The 17,452-nt window shown below is 41.9% G+C and overlaps 1 gene segment (V, D, J or C); it reads left to right on the forward strand.

Moving 5' to 3' along the window:
- Positions 1-10,815: 10,815 nt before the first annotated feature.
- Positions 10,816-11,397, forward strand: LOC129149046 (T cell receptor alpha variable 14/delta variable 4-like). The segment is given in 2 exon segments: positions 10,816-10,864; positions 11,024-11,397. Coding segments are annotated over 2 exon segments (423 nt in total).
- The last annotated feature ends 6,055 nt before the right edge of the window (positions 11,398-17,452 follow it).

A 17,452-nucleotide genomic window follows, 5' to 3' on the forward strand; every position in this document is an offset into this window, starting at 1 on the left:
AATAGCAAGCCAGGAACGATCAGGCAGGCAAGCAGGCGAGCAGTTAGGAGCCTCGGATTGTGAGAGGGATGTCCGACTGCCGGTTTAGGCAGGAATTGGGCCTAAACCGGCAGTCGGACATCCCCCTAGGGGTCCCAGTTTGGAGAAGGTGCAGGCCGGGCTGAGGGACACCCCCCCATGCACGAATTTTATGCACTGGGCCTCTAATCTATAATAATAAAATAAAAGATAAATATGTAAATTGACCATCACTTCATGACGCCCCACAGCCCATCAGGAGTGAGTATGCAAATTAACCTGACAAAGACGGTGGCGGCCCTGCCCCTCGGCCTCCCTGGGCCTCTGAGCAGCGCACCTCCTCAGGGCCTCTCTGCCGCACTCCACACCTGTCAACCGTCCTTGCAGCCTCCCTGTGGCCCAGCCCCCAGCCTCAGAGGCAACCCTCTGGTGCCTGAGGTCATAGCTCCCGGTGTCTGGTATCTCCCTCTACCCCACCCCTGCCCCGCTGCTCTTATAAACAAAATCCTAGCGTTGGAGCAGCCCCGTGGGTGTGGATTCATGTGGGATCTCACTCAGTGCACAGTTAGCGCACCCCGGGAGCCCTGGGCCAGCCAAGGGGTGATGGTGGCAGCCATGGCGGCAGCGGCAGGTGGCTCAGCTTTGTTTTGAATAGATGAAAGAGGCCACCTACACAGTAACCCAAACTATCAGATCTCCCTCCTCCCTATCTCACCAAATCAAGAGGGGAGGGGCGATGGGCGTGGAGGGAGGGTGGGCGGGCAGGGCGCAGAGGGCGGAGGAGGAAGAGGATGAGGAAGGGGGCCAGTTGCATCCCACTTTCACAATGGGAAACTGAAACGCACTAGCGCACCCAACCTCTCCAGTCCTCCCTGCCTGCCTCGCTCCCCTCACCTCTTCCCCTCCACACCTCCCCTGGAGCGCCAGCACTGCACAGAGGAACTCTCCGGAGAAGGAGGGCAAGGAGGAAGTGGCACCGGAGCACACAGGGCTTGCCACCGTCACTGCCACTGCACAGGCTGCCAGAGCGAGCCTGCCATGTGCCGGCAGCTAGGGGAAGGAAGGCCTATTCTTGCACGAATCTTTGTGCATCAGGCTTCTAGTCTATACTAATTAAAGGGTAGTATGCTAATTAGACTGGGAGACCTTCCAGGAGACCTTCCAGACATTCTGGACAAAGCCATGGTGGCGGAGCCGAGGTAGAGGTGGTTAGAGGCCAAGAGGGGAGGGCAATTGTGGGTGATCAGGCCAGGATGGGATGGCAGTTATGGGTGATCAGGCTGGCTGGGGGTGAGCAGGCCGTCAGTGGAGGTCAGTTGTGGAGGTCAGCAGGGGGGGCGGGGTGCAGTTTGGAGTGAGCAGGCCAGCAGGGGGGCAGTTGGGGGTGATCAGGCTGGCAGGGGGGGGCATTTGGGGGCAAGCAGGCCAGCAGCGGGGGGCGGTTGGGGGCGAGCAGGCCGGCAGGCAGAGTGGTTAGGCGCAATCAGGCAGGCAGGCAGGTGAGCAGTTAGGAGCCATCAGTCCCGGATTGCAAGAGGGATGTCCAACTGCTGGTTTAGGCCCGATCCCTGTAAACCGGCAGTAGGACATCCTTCAAGGGGTCCCAGATTGGAGGGGTGCAGGCCAGGCTGAGGGACACACACACACACACACACACACACACACACACACGTGCACAAATTTCGTGCACCAGGTCCCTAGTTCTATATAATAAAAGGCTAATATGCAAATTGATCGAACAGCAGAATGACCAGTCGCTTTGATGCACACTGACCACCAGGGGGCAGACGCTCAACACAGGAGCTGCCCCCTGGTGGTCAGTGCACTCCCACAGGGGGAGTGCTGCTCAACCAGAAGCCAGGATCAGGGCTGGCAAGCGCAGCAACAGTGATGGGAGCCTCTCCCGCCTCCGTGACAGTCAGACATCCCCAGAGGGCTCCTGGACTACAAGAGGGCACAGGCCGGGCTGAGAGACCCCTCCCCCCAATGCACAAATTTTGTGCACCGGGCCTCTAGTTGTTGAATAAATACCAGCAGCATGTACCACTTTCCAACTTAATAATGACTCAGTAGTGTGCAGGAATGTAAATCTTTTCTTTTTCAGAGATGTAAATCTTGATGTCTACATTTTTATTGTGCATGCAGTCTCTGATCTAAGACCTGATTTGTTTGACCTATTGCTGCTTTCATATGACTGAGTTCCTTATAGGCACAGGGTAAGAGCAATACATTTAACCAGTGAGTTCTGTGGTTAGAGATGTGACCACAAGATGGCAGTGCACCTCTGCTGATGCTGAATATGTGGAAGGTTCATTTCAGTGGATTCTGAATAAATAAGCTATGGCAGAAGCAGAGCCTTTTTCTTATTGGCTGGGTAGACAATGCGAGAAACCATTACGAGTGTTAGAGCGAAGAAGGGGCAGCCTGATAACAAAAGCAGTTCTGTTTACTGAAGATTGCAAGTCTATAACTGGTCTCAATTAGGAGGAACAATGAAGTCATCCATTGGAGCTTTATTTATGTTCTTGTGGCTGCAGCTGACCTGTGAGTTGAGGGATTTGGGGATAGTATATTAGTGAACATTTCTTTGAAGCCAGGGAATAAATGGGCTTTATGCAGGGTTCCTCTAGTTACTATAGAAAAGGAAAAGCGAATTCTGGACTGTAATTATCAGGCAAAACTTTTTTCTCTGACTCTTTCTTTCTGCACAGGGGTCAGCCATGGAGAGAAAGTGGATCAGCATCCTTCCATCCTGAGTGTCCAGGAGGGAAACACCGCTGTTATCACCTGTTCTTATTCGGACAGCACCTCAATTTACTTTCCTTGGTATAAGCAAGAACCTGGAAAAGGTCCCCAGTTCATTATAGACATTCGTTCAAATAAGGACAAAAACCCAGCTGGAAGACTCACTCTTTTCTTGAATAAGACGGCCAAACATCTCTCCCTGCACATCGCAGCCACCCAACCTGGAGACTCAGCCGTCTACTTCTGTGCAGCAAGTGCACATTGCTTCCCAGGCACCTGCATTCTGTACACAAACCTGCAAGTGGGGCAGCCCCTCTGCCTGGGACAGACCTTCAAGCACAGCATTTGTGAAATTGTCTGCAAGTGGAAACTAATGTGTTGTATGTTAAAAACCACATAATAAGATGGTTAGTTTCAAAATGACCCAGAAAGTGTTAGAACATTTTATTGGAGGACTGTTCCTGAATGGATTTTTCATTTTGGAATGTAAAGCTCTTTTATTTTATTTATTTTTAAAATATATATTTTTTATTTATTTCAGAGAGGAAGGGAGAGGGAGAGATAGAAACATCAATGATGAGAGAGAATCATTGGTGGGCTGCCTCCTGAAGGACCCCCACAGGGATGAGCCTGCAACCCAGGCATGTGCCTGTCCAGAAATCGAACTGTGTCTTCCTGGATCATAGGTTGATGCTCAACCATTAAGTCACAACAGCTGGGCTATTTTATTTTAAAATATTTTTGGTTAATCCTCCCTTGATAGTTTTTCCATTGCTTTTTCTTTTTAATTCTAAACTTTTTTATTTCAAGAAAAACGATTTTAAATATAATAATGTCACATGCAATAAACATTAATATCTCCAGAAAACTGATTTTAAATATAATAATGTTACATCAATAAACACTAATTATTTAAGAAAAACTATCTTAAATACAATAATATTACATGCAATGAACATTAATATTTCAAGAAAAAAAAGGATTTTAAGTATAATAATATTACCCAAACTGTACTAACATGATATCACAAAAATTGTAGGAAATTTTAAAATCTGCTAAATAACAGGATTACTTCTATTATATTTTAAAATATTTTTTTCCTCTGGCTCTATTTTTTGCTCATCAGTTAATGTTGTTCACTATATGCCACAAATGAGTGAGACCTTTGATATTTATCTTTCTCTGACTGGCTTTTTTTGCTTAGCATGATGCTCTCCAGGTCCATCATGCTGTTGCAAAGGGTAAAAGTTCCTTCTTTTTTACAGCAGCGTAGTATCCCATTGTGTAGATGTACCACAGTTTTCTAATCCACTCTTCTGCTGATGGGCACTTAGGCTGTTTCCAAGTCTTAGCTATTGTAAATTATGCTGCTATGAACATAGGGGTGCATACATCCTTTCTGAGTGGTGTTTCTGATTTCTTGGGATATATTCCTAGAAGTGGGATTACTGGGTCGAATGGGAGTTCATGTTTAATTTTTCAAGGAAACTCCATACTGTTCTCCACAGTGGCTGCACCAGTCTGCACTCCCACCAGCAGTGCAAGAGGGTTCCTTTTTCTCCATATCCTCACCAGCACTTGTTGTTTGTCCATTGGTTTTTAGAAAGAGTGGAAGGGAGGGAGGGAAGGAGAGGGAGAAGAAGAGAGGCAGAGAGAAACAGAGAGAAAGACATGATGTGAGAGAGACACATCTATTGGTTGCCTCCTGCACGTGCTCAGACAGGGGCGGGAAATGAACCTGCAACCAAGGTACCTGCCTTTGATTGGAATAGAACCCTCGACGCTTCGGTGCACAGGCAGATGCTCTAAACACCGAGCAACACTGGCCAGGGCTGTAAAACTCTTTTAAATGAAAGTATAGCTGATGTAGAATATTATATTAATTTCAGGTGAACAATATAGTCTTCTGAGATTTATATACCTTACTAGAAAAGTCTAGTACCATCTGTCACTGTACAAAGTTATTGCAATATTAGTGACAGTATTTCCTATACTGTACATTACATCCCTATGACTTCTTTATGTTATAACTATAAGTTTGTGTCTCTTAATTCCCTTCATCTTTTTTCCCATCCGAGTTTTCCAACACCATATATTGAAGACTTTTCCCCATGGTATATTCTTGCCTCATTTGTCACCAATTTAATTGATTACATAAACATGAGATCATTTCTGGGCTCTTCTTTCTGTTCTATTAATCAACATTTTTTGTTTTGTTTTGTCAGTACCATACTGCTTTGTGACAGTACCATACTGTTCTGTGCCAGCACCATACTGTTTTCATTACTATAGCTTTGTAGTATAATTTTACATCAGTGAGTGCGTGGTCTCCAACTTCAATTTCATTTACTTCTGCTCTTGTCTTCATTATTTTCTTCATTCTACTAACTTTGGGTTTTGTTTTTTCTTCTTTTTCTAGTTCCTTTAGATGTAAATTAGGATAATTTGAGATTTTTCTTATTTCTTGAGATAGGCCTGTATTGCTCTAAACTTCCCCCTTAGTACAACTTTTGCTGCATTCCATAGGTTTTTTTAACATTTTTTTTTTTTGTGTGTGTGTGTGTTAATCTTTACCCAAGGATATTTTCTCCATTGATTTTTTAGAGAGAGTGTAAAGGAGGGAGAGGGAAGGAGAAATAGAGAGAAGAAAAACATTGATACAGGCTCTTGACCAGGAGAAGAAACTGAGACCCTTGGGCGCATAGGTTGATGCTCTACTACTGAGCCACACAGGCCAGGATTGCAACACTGTTTTCATTTTAATTTGTCTCAAGAAATTTTTTAAATTTCCTCTTTGATTTCTTCACTGACCCTTGGTTGTTTAATAACATGTTTAGTTTCCATGTGTTTTTTCCAGTTTTCCTCTTATAATTGATTGGAGACTACCTTCTTGCAAACCTTGATTTGTTTTTATATTTTTGTCTTTTCAATGAATGTCATATGAATAGAACCATACAATACATAATCTTTTGAGAATTCTGCATATTGGTGAGAGGAGTACCAGCCACCCAGTGGTTATACGTGGTTGGAGAAGATGTTTGATATAATTTCAATCTTCTTGAATTTATTGACTTGTTTTGTGGCCTAACATGTGATCTATCCTGGAGAATGTTCATATACACGTAAAATTAATGTGTATTCTACTGTTTTGTGTTAGAATGTTTTGTACATGTCTATTAAGTCTATCTAATCTAATCCTATCTAATAAAAGAGGTATGGTCAATATGCAAAATTGACCATACCTCTGCTACACCCACAAGCCATGCCCACCAGCCAATCAGGAGCGAGTATGCAAATTAACCCAACCAAGATGGCTGTGGCCACAAGAGAGCTGGAGGCTTGGGTTTCCCTGGCAATGGAGGAAGCCAAGCTTTCTGCACACCCTGGCCAGCCCAGGCCTCCACTCAAGGCTACAGTTTCAATTATAGAAGATAAGTAAATCCCAATAAAGATGGTGGCAGCCACGGAGCTGGAGAGAGCAGGAGGCTTGAGTTGCTCCCATGGATGGAAGAAACCAAGCTTCCGCAGCTCTGGCCTGCCTTGGCCTCCGCTTAAGGCTACAAAGTTTCAATTATAGAAGATAAATAAATCCCAGATACCAGGGTCTCTGCTTGGGTCACTGGGGGGCATGGCCAGCATGCAAACTACCACAGGCCCCTCACCCAGGCCACCCCACGCCCCAAAGGAACCTTTACCCTGATCCGGAACACCCTTCAGGGCAAACCAACCGGCCCCCACCCATGCATGAATTTGTGCACCGGGCCTCTAGTGTGTCATAAGGCCAGTGTTTCCTTGTTGATTTTGTCTGTGCCTATCCATTAATGTATTTAATTATTATATTACTGTCAATCTCTCCCTTTGTGTCTCTGAATATTTGCTGTATGTATTTAGGTGAGCCTATCATGGGTGCATAGATGTTTTATATCCTCTTGCTGGATTGATCCTTTATCATAATGTCATACCCGTGTGTCTTGTTAGAGTCTTTGTTTTAAAGTCTATTTTGTCCAAATCTTGCTGCCCCTGCTTTCATCGCATTTCCGTTGGATGCAATATCTTTTTTTGTCCATTAACTTTCAGTCCGTATCTTTAGAACTGAAGTGAGCCTCTTGTAGGCAGCACACGTGGGTCTTGTTTCTTTTAACCCATTTGTCAGAAGGACTGCACTTGCTCCAGAGGCACTAGGGGAGAATTTGTTCCTTGACTCTTCCAACTGTGGTGGGTGCCAGCATTTCTTGACTTGTGGATGCATCACTCCAATCTCTGCCTCCATAGTCTCCTGGCATCAAATCTCCCTCTGTCTCTGTCTTAAAAGTACACATGTGATTACATTTAGGCTCCTATAATCCAGAATTATCTTTCCATGTCAAGGAAAGATAATTAAAAAGACAAAAATATAGAAGAACAAACCAAGGTTTGCAGGAGGGTAGTCATGGGGGATGTGTAATTACAAAATAACAGCACAAGGGAGTCTCGGGAGTAATTAAACTCTTCTGAGTTATGATTGTGTGATAGTTACATGATCTATTAAAATTCAAAACTACAGTTATAACTGTACAGAAAAATAGTCAATTTTATATGACTTTTAAAAATAAAAATGTCAAGATCCTTAATTATATCTTCAAAGGTTTTTGTTGTTGTTTTCATGCATGTGTGTATGTGTGTGTGTGTGTGTGTGTGTGTGTGTGTGTGTGTGTTTTCCATATAAAGCCACATTCACAGATTCCAGGGATTAGGACTTGATTTTTTTTTAAGCCATATTTTTGCTATCATAGTTGACATGGCTGGTGATTTTCTTTTCTAAGTTGAGAAAAGAACATACTTATTAATCAGAGTCCAGTCATGAAAATAAAAACCACATCAATTACTTTAAATATGTATTTTTTAATTGAGTTTTTACAGAGAGGAAGGGAGAGGGATAGAGAGCCAGAAACATCGATGAGAGAGAAACATCGATCAGCTGCCTCTTGCACACCCCCTGCTGGGGATGTGCCCGCAACCCAGGTACATGCCCTTGACTCGAACCTGGGACCCTTGAGTCCACAGGCCGACGCTCTATCCATGAGCCACACCGGCCAGGGAAAATTACTTTATTTTATTTTCTCAGTGTTTAACATTTCAAATAATTAATCTTCCTTCTTTTTTTGTTAATCCTCACCTGAGGATATTTTTCCATTGATTTTTTTCCCCACTTTCTTTTAAAAAAAAATTAATAAATCTTTATTGTTCAGATTATTACAATTGTTTCTCCTTTTCCCCCCATAGCTCCCCTCCACCCGGTTCCCATCCCACCCTCTGTCCTTAGCCCCACCCAACACTATCCTCATCCATAGGTGTACAATTTTTGTCCAGTCTCTTCCTACACCTCCGATACCCCTTGCCCCCTGAGAATTATCAGTCCACTCCCTTTCTATGCCCCTGATTCTATTATATTCACCAGTTTATTCTGTTCCTCAGATTTTTAATTCACTTGATTTTTGCGTTCACTTGTTGATAGATATGTATTTGTTGTTCATAATTTTTATCTTTACTTTTTTCTTCTTCCTCTTCTTAAAGAATACCTTTCAGCATTTTTTTTTTTTTTTCCAGCATTTCATATAATACTGGTTTGGTGGTGATAAACTCCTTTAGCTTTTTCTTATCTGTGAAGCTCTTTATCTGACCTTCAATTCTGAATGATAACTTTGCTGGGTTGTAGGATAATCTTGGTTGTAGGTTCTTGCTATTCATCACTTTGAATATTTCTTGCCACTCCCGTCTGGCCTGCATAGTTTCTGTTGAGAAATCAGCTGACAATCGTATGGGTGCTCCCTTGTAGGTAATTAACTGTTTTTCTCTTGCTGCTTTTAATATTCTCTCTCTGTCTTTTGCTCTTGGCATTTTAATTATGATGTGTCTTGGTGTGGTCCTCTTTGGATTCCTTTTGTTTGGGGTTCTGTGCACTTCCTGGACTTGTAAGTCTATTTCTTTCACCAGGTGGGGGAAGTTTTTGGTCATTATTTCTTCAAATAGATTTTCAGTATCTTGCTCTCTCTCTTCTTCTGGCACCCCCATAATTCTGATGTTGGTTCGCTTGAAGTTGTCCCAGAGGCTTCTTACACTATCTTCAAATTTTTGGATTCTTTTTTCTTTTTTCTTTTCTGGTTGAGTGTTTTTTGCTTCTTTGTATTTAAAATCTTTGACTTGATTCTTGTGTTCCTCTAGTCTGCTGTTGAGTCTCTGTATAATATTTTTTATTGCAGTCAGTGTATGTTTAAGTTGGTCCTTTTTCATATCCTCGAGGGTCTCGCTAAATTTATCGGCCTTTTCTAGGAAACTCTTGAAAAACCTTACAACCATGGTTTTGAACTCTATATCCAGTGGTTTGTTTTTCTCCATTTCTTTTGTTTGTGATCTGTTTGTCTCCACATTTTCGCTGCTTCCCTGAGTTGGTAGGGTAGCTTTGTGTGCTAGGTGTCCTATATGGCCCAGTGGGTCAGCCTCCCCAGTTACCTGAGATGGACACTCTTGGTGCACCCCTTTGTGGACTGTGTGTACAGCCTTGTTGTAGTTAAGTCTTGATTGTTGTTGGTGTCACTGGGAGGAATTGACCTCCAGGCCAATTGGCTGTGAGTATCAGCTGTGTCTATGCCGGGAAAACTTCTGTGCTGGAGATAGCCTTATGGGACCAGACTTGCAAAGTTGCAAAAGTCTCTGTGCTCAGCTTGGATGGGGCGGAGTCTCAGGGCTGAGCAGACAGTCTTGACTTCCCATCAGCCCTGCCCTATGAGGTCCCTCGGTCTCAGTGTCCCTTGGTAATCACTGCAAGCACCTCTGAGAGAAAGCTGCCCTCTAGTTTCGCCCGCTGCCAGACAGTCCAGTTTCTCCCCCAATGAATCTGGATTCCCAGATTCTTGCCCGGAACTGGAGTTCAGCACAGTTGGGAACTTCTGGTTCCCTCCAGCTAGAGAAAGCCAGTGGCACACTCAGCAGTCAGTCCTCTCTGCGCACACTTGTGCGTGCCCCTCCAGACCTCTGCCTTTCACAGCTCCCCTGAGTTTCCGCCTGACAGTCCAGATTCCTCCCGTAAGAGCCTGGGTCCCCAGGGGCTCACCCGGAACTGGGGTTCAGTGCAGTCGGAACTGGGGTTCAGTGCAGTTGGGAGCTTCCTTTTCCCTCCTGCCAGAGAAAGCCAGCCAGGCACTCAGCCACCCTTCCTCTCTGCTCACGTGTCTCCATTCCTCAGCTCTTTGCAGCTCCTCTGATTCTCTGTGAGCTTTTCTCTTTCCTTCTAGTTGTAGAATTTCCACTCTGCCAGCTTTCCTGTGGTTCTGGATGATGTCCGTTCTGTCTTTTAGTTGTAGTTTTGAAATTGTTGTGCGAGGCAGCAGTTTAGGTGTTTACCTATGCTGCCATCTTGGTTTCTCTCCATTGATTTTTAAAGAGAATGGAAGGGAGAGGGAGAGACAAAAAGAAACATCGAAGTGAGAGAGACACATTGATTAGTTGCCTCCTGCATGCACCCAACCAGGGCCGGGAAAATCTGCAATTGAGGTATATTCCCTTGACTGGAATTGAACCTGGGACACTTCAGTCCATGGGCCGACTCTCTATCCACTGAGCCAAACCAGCTAGAGCCATCAATCTTCCTTTTTTTCTTTTATTGTCTAAAGTTTTACATATGTCTCCTTTTTCCCCAATTGACACCCCCCCCCCCCCCCCCCCACCCAGTCCCCTCTGCCCCAGTGTCTGTGTCCATTGGTTATGCTAATATGCATGCATACAAGTCCTTTGGTTGTTCTCTAACCCCCTCAATCTTCCTTTTAATATAAAACTATACCATGCTTATCTTCAGTATAATTGTTACCATTATTAATGCAAAAGGAAGTTTGGGTTGGGTGAGACTCTCAGCCAGTATATAGAAAGTTTGACGTGACCCACAGTAATGTGCTGTACCAGGAAACTCTGTTTCCTGTTCTGGGGCAGCAGCAGATAGCCCAGCATTTCTTCTCTCCATCTGTCAGTCACCTCACCTTGCAGAGCCCTGAAACGGAAGCTTAGTGGAAGAACCTGAACATGTTGGTCTCCGGCCTTATGAGAGTGGTCATAACTTCAATGTGGCTAGGTAAGGATGCCCCAGTGGGAATGGGTCTTCTCTGTGACCTAACAACAGGGGGCTTTTATGAGTACCCTGGGAAGGAAAGCTGGCCGGGTGTAAAAAAAATTCTTTTTGTCCCACACCACTTATCCCATAACCTTCTGTTTGCATTTTTTTTTCTTTCAGGATCCAGTATTGCCCAGAAGGTAACTCAAGGCCAACAACCAATATTGGTGCAGGAGAAGGAGGCTGTGAGCCTGGATTGCACATATGTCACCAGTTCTACAAGTTATAGTTTATTTTGGTACAAGCAGCTCAGCAGTGGGGCGATGATTTTCCTTATTCGTCAGGACTCTTACAACCAGCAAAATGCCACAGGAGGCCGCTACTCAGTGAATTTTCAGAAAGCAAAGAGTTCTGCCAACCTTGTCATCTCAGCTTCACAGCTGGAGGACTCAGCAGTGTATTTCTGTGCCCTGAGTGATCCCACAGTGAGAGGCATGTTAGAAGGAGGTGTACCAAAACCCCAGGGCTCTGCTTCATGCATCCACCTGCTGTAGGGACCAAGGCGGGGAATTGTAATCACAGACAGGAAGTGGCCAGGGCTGTGGCAGCACAGGTGTAGGTAGGGATAGGGGAAAACACTCTATAAAAATACCTCTCTAGGTTCATAGACAATGTATAGAGTTATTATTAATTAAAAAATCCATATTCTTAAAATTTGGGGTTGAAAATATTTATGAAGACAAAGAACAGCCTCAATAAATAGCTTGCCATTTTGTGGTAGATTGATCTAGAAGAATTGACTAAGGAAATTCAGAAACATCTGACTCAGAAGTCAATAAAAGTATGTGTGAAAAGTTGGATTTTCAGATCAATTTCTTCAGTAAGTATTTGCTGGGTATATATTATATAGGGGAGAAAAAATTCTCCTCTATCCTCTTTGGATCACTGCCTAGGCCTTCACATTTTGATTCCTGGTCAGGGCACATGCCCAGGTTGTGGGCTCGATCCGTGGTGGGGGGCATGCAGCAGGCAGCCAATTAATAATTCTCTCTCATCATTGACGTTTCTAGCTCTCTTTTTCCCCTTTCTCTTTGAAAGCAATAAAAATATTTTAAAAAACTGACATAAAACAAAATAACAGGAGAAAAGTATACACATTTTATTAAATTTTTACTTGTACACAGAAGCCCTTACAAGAAAATGAAGACATGAAGACATGACCAGGGCAGGAAGCTTTAAAATCTTTTAGATAAGAAACAATAAATTTATGTAGAATTGACAAGACCAATGTGTATGAGCTAGTGGAAGTCCAACTAAGTAGTCTTTATCTTCCTTAACTAGGAAGATGAAAGTTATTTTAACAAAGTTTGTAGATTCTTCTAGTGTATCTCTTGGCTGTTGTGTCTCTCTCCAATAAAAGGAGAATTTATTTCCTGTGTTTAGGCAGAAAAGGAGATCTTTTTTTTTTTTGGTTTGTTTTACTGTTTATTTTTTTCATGTCTCTTTTTTAAATGTTTCAATTAAAGTTGATAATATCATTTTATATTAGTTTAGGTATACAGCATAGTGGTTAGATAATCATATTCTTTGCAAAGTGATTCCCCTGATATTTCAAGTATCCATCTGACACCAGTTATTGCAACATTACTGACTATATTACCTATGCTGTACTTTACATCCCTATGACTATTTTATATCTACCAATTTGTTATCATTATTTTTTTTTGTTAATCCTCACCAGAGGATATTTTTTTCATTTTTTTTTTTTTTTTTAGAGTGAGTGGAAGGGAGAGAGAGAGAGAGAGAGAGAGAGAAACACATTGATTGGTTGACTCCTGCACATGCCCCAGTGGGGACTGGGAATCGAACCCACGACCCTTCAGTTAGGGCTGATGCTCTAACCACTTAGCAATGCTGGCCAGTGCTTATCTATCAATTTGTATTTCTTAATACCTTCACCTTTTCCCCTCAGCTCTCTAACGCCCCTACTATCTGGCAATCCTCAGTTTGTTCTATGTATCCATGAGTCTGTTTTTGTTTTGTTCATTTATTTTGTTCTTTAGATTCCACATATAAGTGAAATCATATGGAATTTGTCTTTTTCTCTCTGACTTATTGCACTTAACACAATGCCCTCTAGGTTCATTCATGTTGTTGCAAATGGTAAAGTTTTTTTTTTTTTTTTAAATATATTTTATTGATTTTTTACAGAGAGGAAGAGAGAGGGATAGAGAGCTAGAAACATCGATGAGAGAGAAACATGGATCAGCTGCCTCTTGCACACCCCCTACTGGGGATGTGCCCACAACCAAGGCACATGCCCCTGACCGGAATCGAACCTGGGACCCTTGAGTCCACAGGCCGACGCTCTATCCACTGAGCCAAACCGGTTTTGGCCAAATGGTAAAGTTTTATGCTATTTTTATAGCTGAGTAATATTCTGTTGTAGATATGTACGACCTCATTTTATCCATTCATCTATTGATGGGCACTTAGGTTGCTTCTATATCTTTGTTGTTGTAAATAATGCTACTAGAACAAAATGCCCTAAAATTTATAAGAAACCACTAAACAACTCCAATAGCCACAGCAATCTGGAGAAAGAAGAACAAAGTTTGTGGTATCATGCTACTTGATATCAAACTATACTACAAGACTATAGTAATCAAAACAGCATGGTACTGCCCAGCCAGTGTTGCTCAGTGGTTGAGCGTCAACCTATGAACCAGGTTAATTCCCAGTCAGGGCACATGCCTGGATTTCGGGCTCAATCCCCAGCATGGGGCTTGCAGGAGGCAGCCGATCAATGATTCTCTATCATCATTGATGTTTCTATCTCTCTCTTCCTCTTCTTTCCTCTCTGAAATCAATAAAAATATATTTAAATTAGTGTTTTGGGTTTCTTTGAATAAATACCCAGATGTGGAATTGTTGGGTCATGAGGTAGTTCCATTTTTAATTTTTTGAGGAACCTCCATACTGTTTTCCATAGTGGCTGCATCAATTTGTTGTCCCATCAACAAAGCATGAAGGTTCCCTTTTCTCTACATTCTTGTTAACACTTGTTGAGGATTTATTGATGATAGTCATTCTGACAGGTGTGAGGTGATATGTCATTGTGATTTTATTTTGCATTTTTGATGGTTAGTGATATTGAGCATCTTTTCATATGTCTATTTGCCATCTGTATGTCTCTTTGGAGAAATGTTTGTCAGGTCCTCTGCCCATTTTTAAATTGGATTGTTTGATTTTTTGGTGTTAAGTTATATGAGTGCTTTATAAATTTTGGATATTAACTCCTTTATTAGATGTATCATTGGCGAATATCTTCTCCCAATCACTTGGTTGTGTTTTCATGTGGTTGATGGTTTCCTTTGCTGTGTAAAAACTTTTTAGTTTGATGTAGTCCCCTGTTTTAATTTGTTGTTTCCTTTTCTCAAGGTGATATATCTGAAAAAATATTACTAAGGGCAATGTCAGAGAGCTTACTGTCTATGTTTTTTCCTAGGAATATTATGGTTTTGGGCCTTACATTTAAGTCTGAGCTTATTCTTGTATATGGTGTAAGAAGGTGGTCTAGTTTTATTTTTTTGCATGTATATGTTCAATTTTCCCAACATCATTTATTGAATAAACTGTCTTTATCCCATTGTATATTCTTGTCTCTTTTGTCAGAGATTAATTGACAATTTAGGCATTTTTGGGCTCTCTATTCTGTTCCATTGATTTATGTCTGTTTTTATGTCAGCACCATGCTTTTTTTTAACTTATATTTTAAAATATATTTTTATTGATTTCAGAGAGGAAGGGAGAGGAAGAGAGAGATAGAAACATCAATGATGATAGAGAATCATTGATCGGCTGCCTCCTGCAAGCCCCACGCTGGGGATTGAGCCCAAAATCCAGGCATGTGCCCTGACTGGGAATTAACCTGGTTCATAGGTTGACGCTCAACCACTGAGCAACACTGGCTGGGCAGTACCATGCTGTTTTGATTACTATAGTCTTATAGTATAGTTTGATATCAAGTAGCATGATACCACAAACTTTGTTCTTCTTTCTCTAAATTGCTGTGGCTATTGGAGTTCTTTAGTGGTTTCTTATAAATTTTAGGGCATTTTGTTCTAGTTCCATTGTTATTTTGATAGGGATTGCATTGAATCTATAGATTGCTTTGCGTAGTATGGATATTTTAACAATGTTAATTCTTTCTATCAATGAGCATCATATATTCTTTCATTTATTTATATTGTCTTTAATTTCTTATACTTTTTTGAGTATAGATCATTTACCTCCTTGGTTAAATTTATAACTAGGTATTTTGTTTATTTTTAATGCAATTGTATATGGAATTATTTTCTTAATTTCTCTTTCTGATAGCTTGTGTTTGGTGTATCAGAATGCAACCAATTTCTGTATATTAATTGTGTATCCTGCTACTTTACTGAACTCATTTACAGTTCTAATAGATTTTTAGTGGAATCTTTAGGGTTCTCTCTCTATATGCAGTACCATGTCATCTGCAAATAATGACAGTTTTATTTACTTCTTTCCAATTTGGATGCCTGTAATTTCTTCTTTTCATCTGATGACTTTGGGTAGGACTTCTAATATTATGTTGAATAAGAGTGGTGAAAGTGGACATCCCTGTCATGTTCTTGATCTTAAGGGAAACACTTAAGCTTTTCCCTGTTGAGTGTGATGTTACCAGTATGTTTGTCATATATGGCCTTTATTATTTTGAAGTATGTTTTCTCTATTTCCACTTTGCTGAGAATCTTTATCATAAATGGGTGCTGGATTTTGTTAAATGTTTTTTTCTGCATCCATTGATATCCTATATAATGAAAGGGTAATATGCAAATAGACTGAACGGCAGAACGACCGAACAACCAATCAAAGCATAATATGCTAATGATATGCTAAGGCTACTCCACTGTTTGCTATGATGTGCACTGACCACCAGGGGGCAAACAGTCAACTGGTAGACCAGTCACTGTGATGAGCACTGACCACCAGGAGACAGATGCTCCAACCGGTAGGTTAGCTTGCTGTTGGGGTCTGGCTGATCGGGACTAGAGAGATGGGCCAGACATGCCCTGGAGCCCTCTTCGGCCTGATTGTGCACTGGTGGGGTCCCTCAGCCTGGCCTATACCCTTTTGCAATCCACCACTCCTCGGGAGCAGGTTTCAGCCTGATCCCGCAGGCCACTCTCCTTGCGAGGGTGCCAGATGCAGGGCTCATGGCTGGTGGGTGCTGCTGTGGCAGCAGGAGCCTCACCCGACCAGGGACTGATTGGGAGGGAGCCCGTGGCAGGCACAGTGGGGCTGGGATGAGCGAGAGCGGCAGGTAGGAGCTGCAGGTGGCATTGGACTGCAGGTTTCAGCCTGATCCTTGCAGGCCACCCAGAGGGATCCGATCTGTGCATGAATTCATGCACTGGGCCTCTAGTAATTATATAATTTTATCCTTTATTTTGTTTATGTGCTATATCATGTTAATTGATTTGTGGATATTGAACCAACCAGGAATAAATTCCACTTGATGACGTTATATAATATTTTTAATGTACTGCTGAATTCAATTTGCTAATCTTTTTTGAGAATTTAAAAATAATCCTCACCCAAGGATATATTTATTGATTTGAGAGAGAGAGAGAGAGAGAGAGAGAAACATTGGTTGCCTCTTATATGTATTCCAACCAGGGACTGAACCTGCAACCTAGGTATGTGCTTTGACTAGAATCAAACCTGTGACCTTTCAGTGTATGGGATAACCCTCCAACCACCTGAGCAACACCAGCCAGGGCTTTTTGAGGATTTTTACATCTATATTTATCAGAGATATTGGCCTATAATTTTATTTTCTTGTAATATATCTCATTTTGGAATCAGGGTATTGCTGGCACTCCTCTTGAATTTTTTCAAATTGTTTGAAAAGTAAATGCCAATTCTTCTTTGAATGTTTGGAAAAATTCTCCTGTGAAGTCAGCTGGTCCAGGACTTATATTTGTTGAAAATTTTTGATTATTAATTAGATATTTTTGGTGGTAATCAGTCTGTTTATATTTTGTGTTTCTTCTTAAGTCTTGGAAAATTGAACGCTTCTAGGCATTTATCCATTTCTTCCACTTTGTCCAATTTGTTGGCATATAATTGTTTGTAGTATTTTCTTATAATTCTTGGTATTTTTGTGGCATCAGTTGTCAACTGTCTTCTTTCTTTCAAGATTTTACTAGTATTTGGGTTCTCTCTCTTTTTTTCTTGATGACTCTGGTTTAAGGTTTATAAATTTTGTTTATTTTTTCAAAGAACCAGCTCGTGGTTTCATTGACTTTTGTATTGTCTTTTTAAAAATTTATCTTTATTGTTGAAAGTATTACAGGTGTCCCCCTATTTTTTCCCATTGACCCCCTCCGCCCCAAACTCACTCCTCCCAGGCCTTCAACACAATATTGTCTGTGTCCAAGGGTTATGCATATATGCATATGTTTCCCAGTTAATCTCCACTGCCCCCCGCCCCGTCTTCCCTCTGAGATTTGTCAGTCTGTCTCATGCTTCTACTGGTATATCTCTGAATCTATTTTGTTCATCAGTTTATGTTATTCA

Source organism: Eptesicus fuscus, chromosome 5, assembly GCF_027574615.1.
Source record: "Eptesicus fuscus isolate TK198812 chromosome 5, DD_ASM_mEF_20220401, whole genome shotgun sequence".
Taxonomy (NCBI): domain Eukaryota; kingdom Metazoa; phylum Chordata; class Mammalia; order Chiroptera; family Vespertilionidae; genus Eptesicus; species Eptesicus fuscus.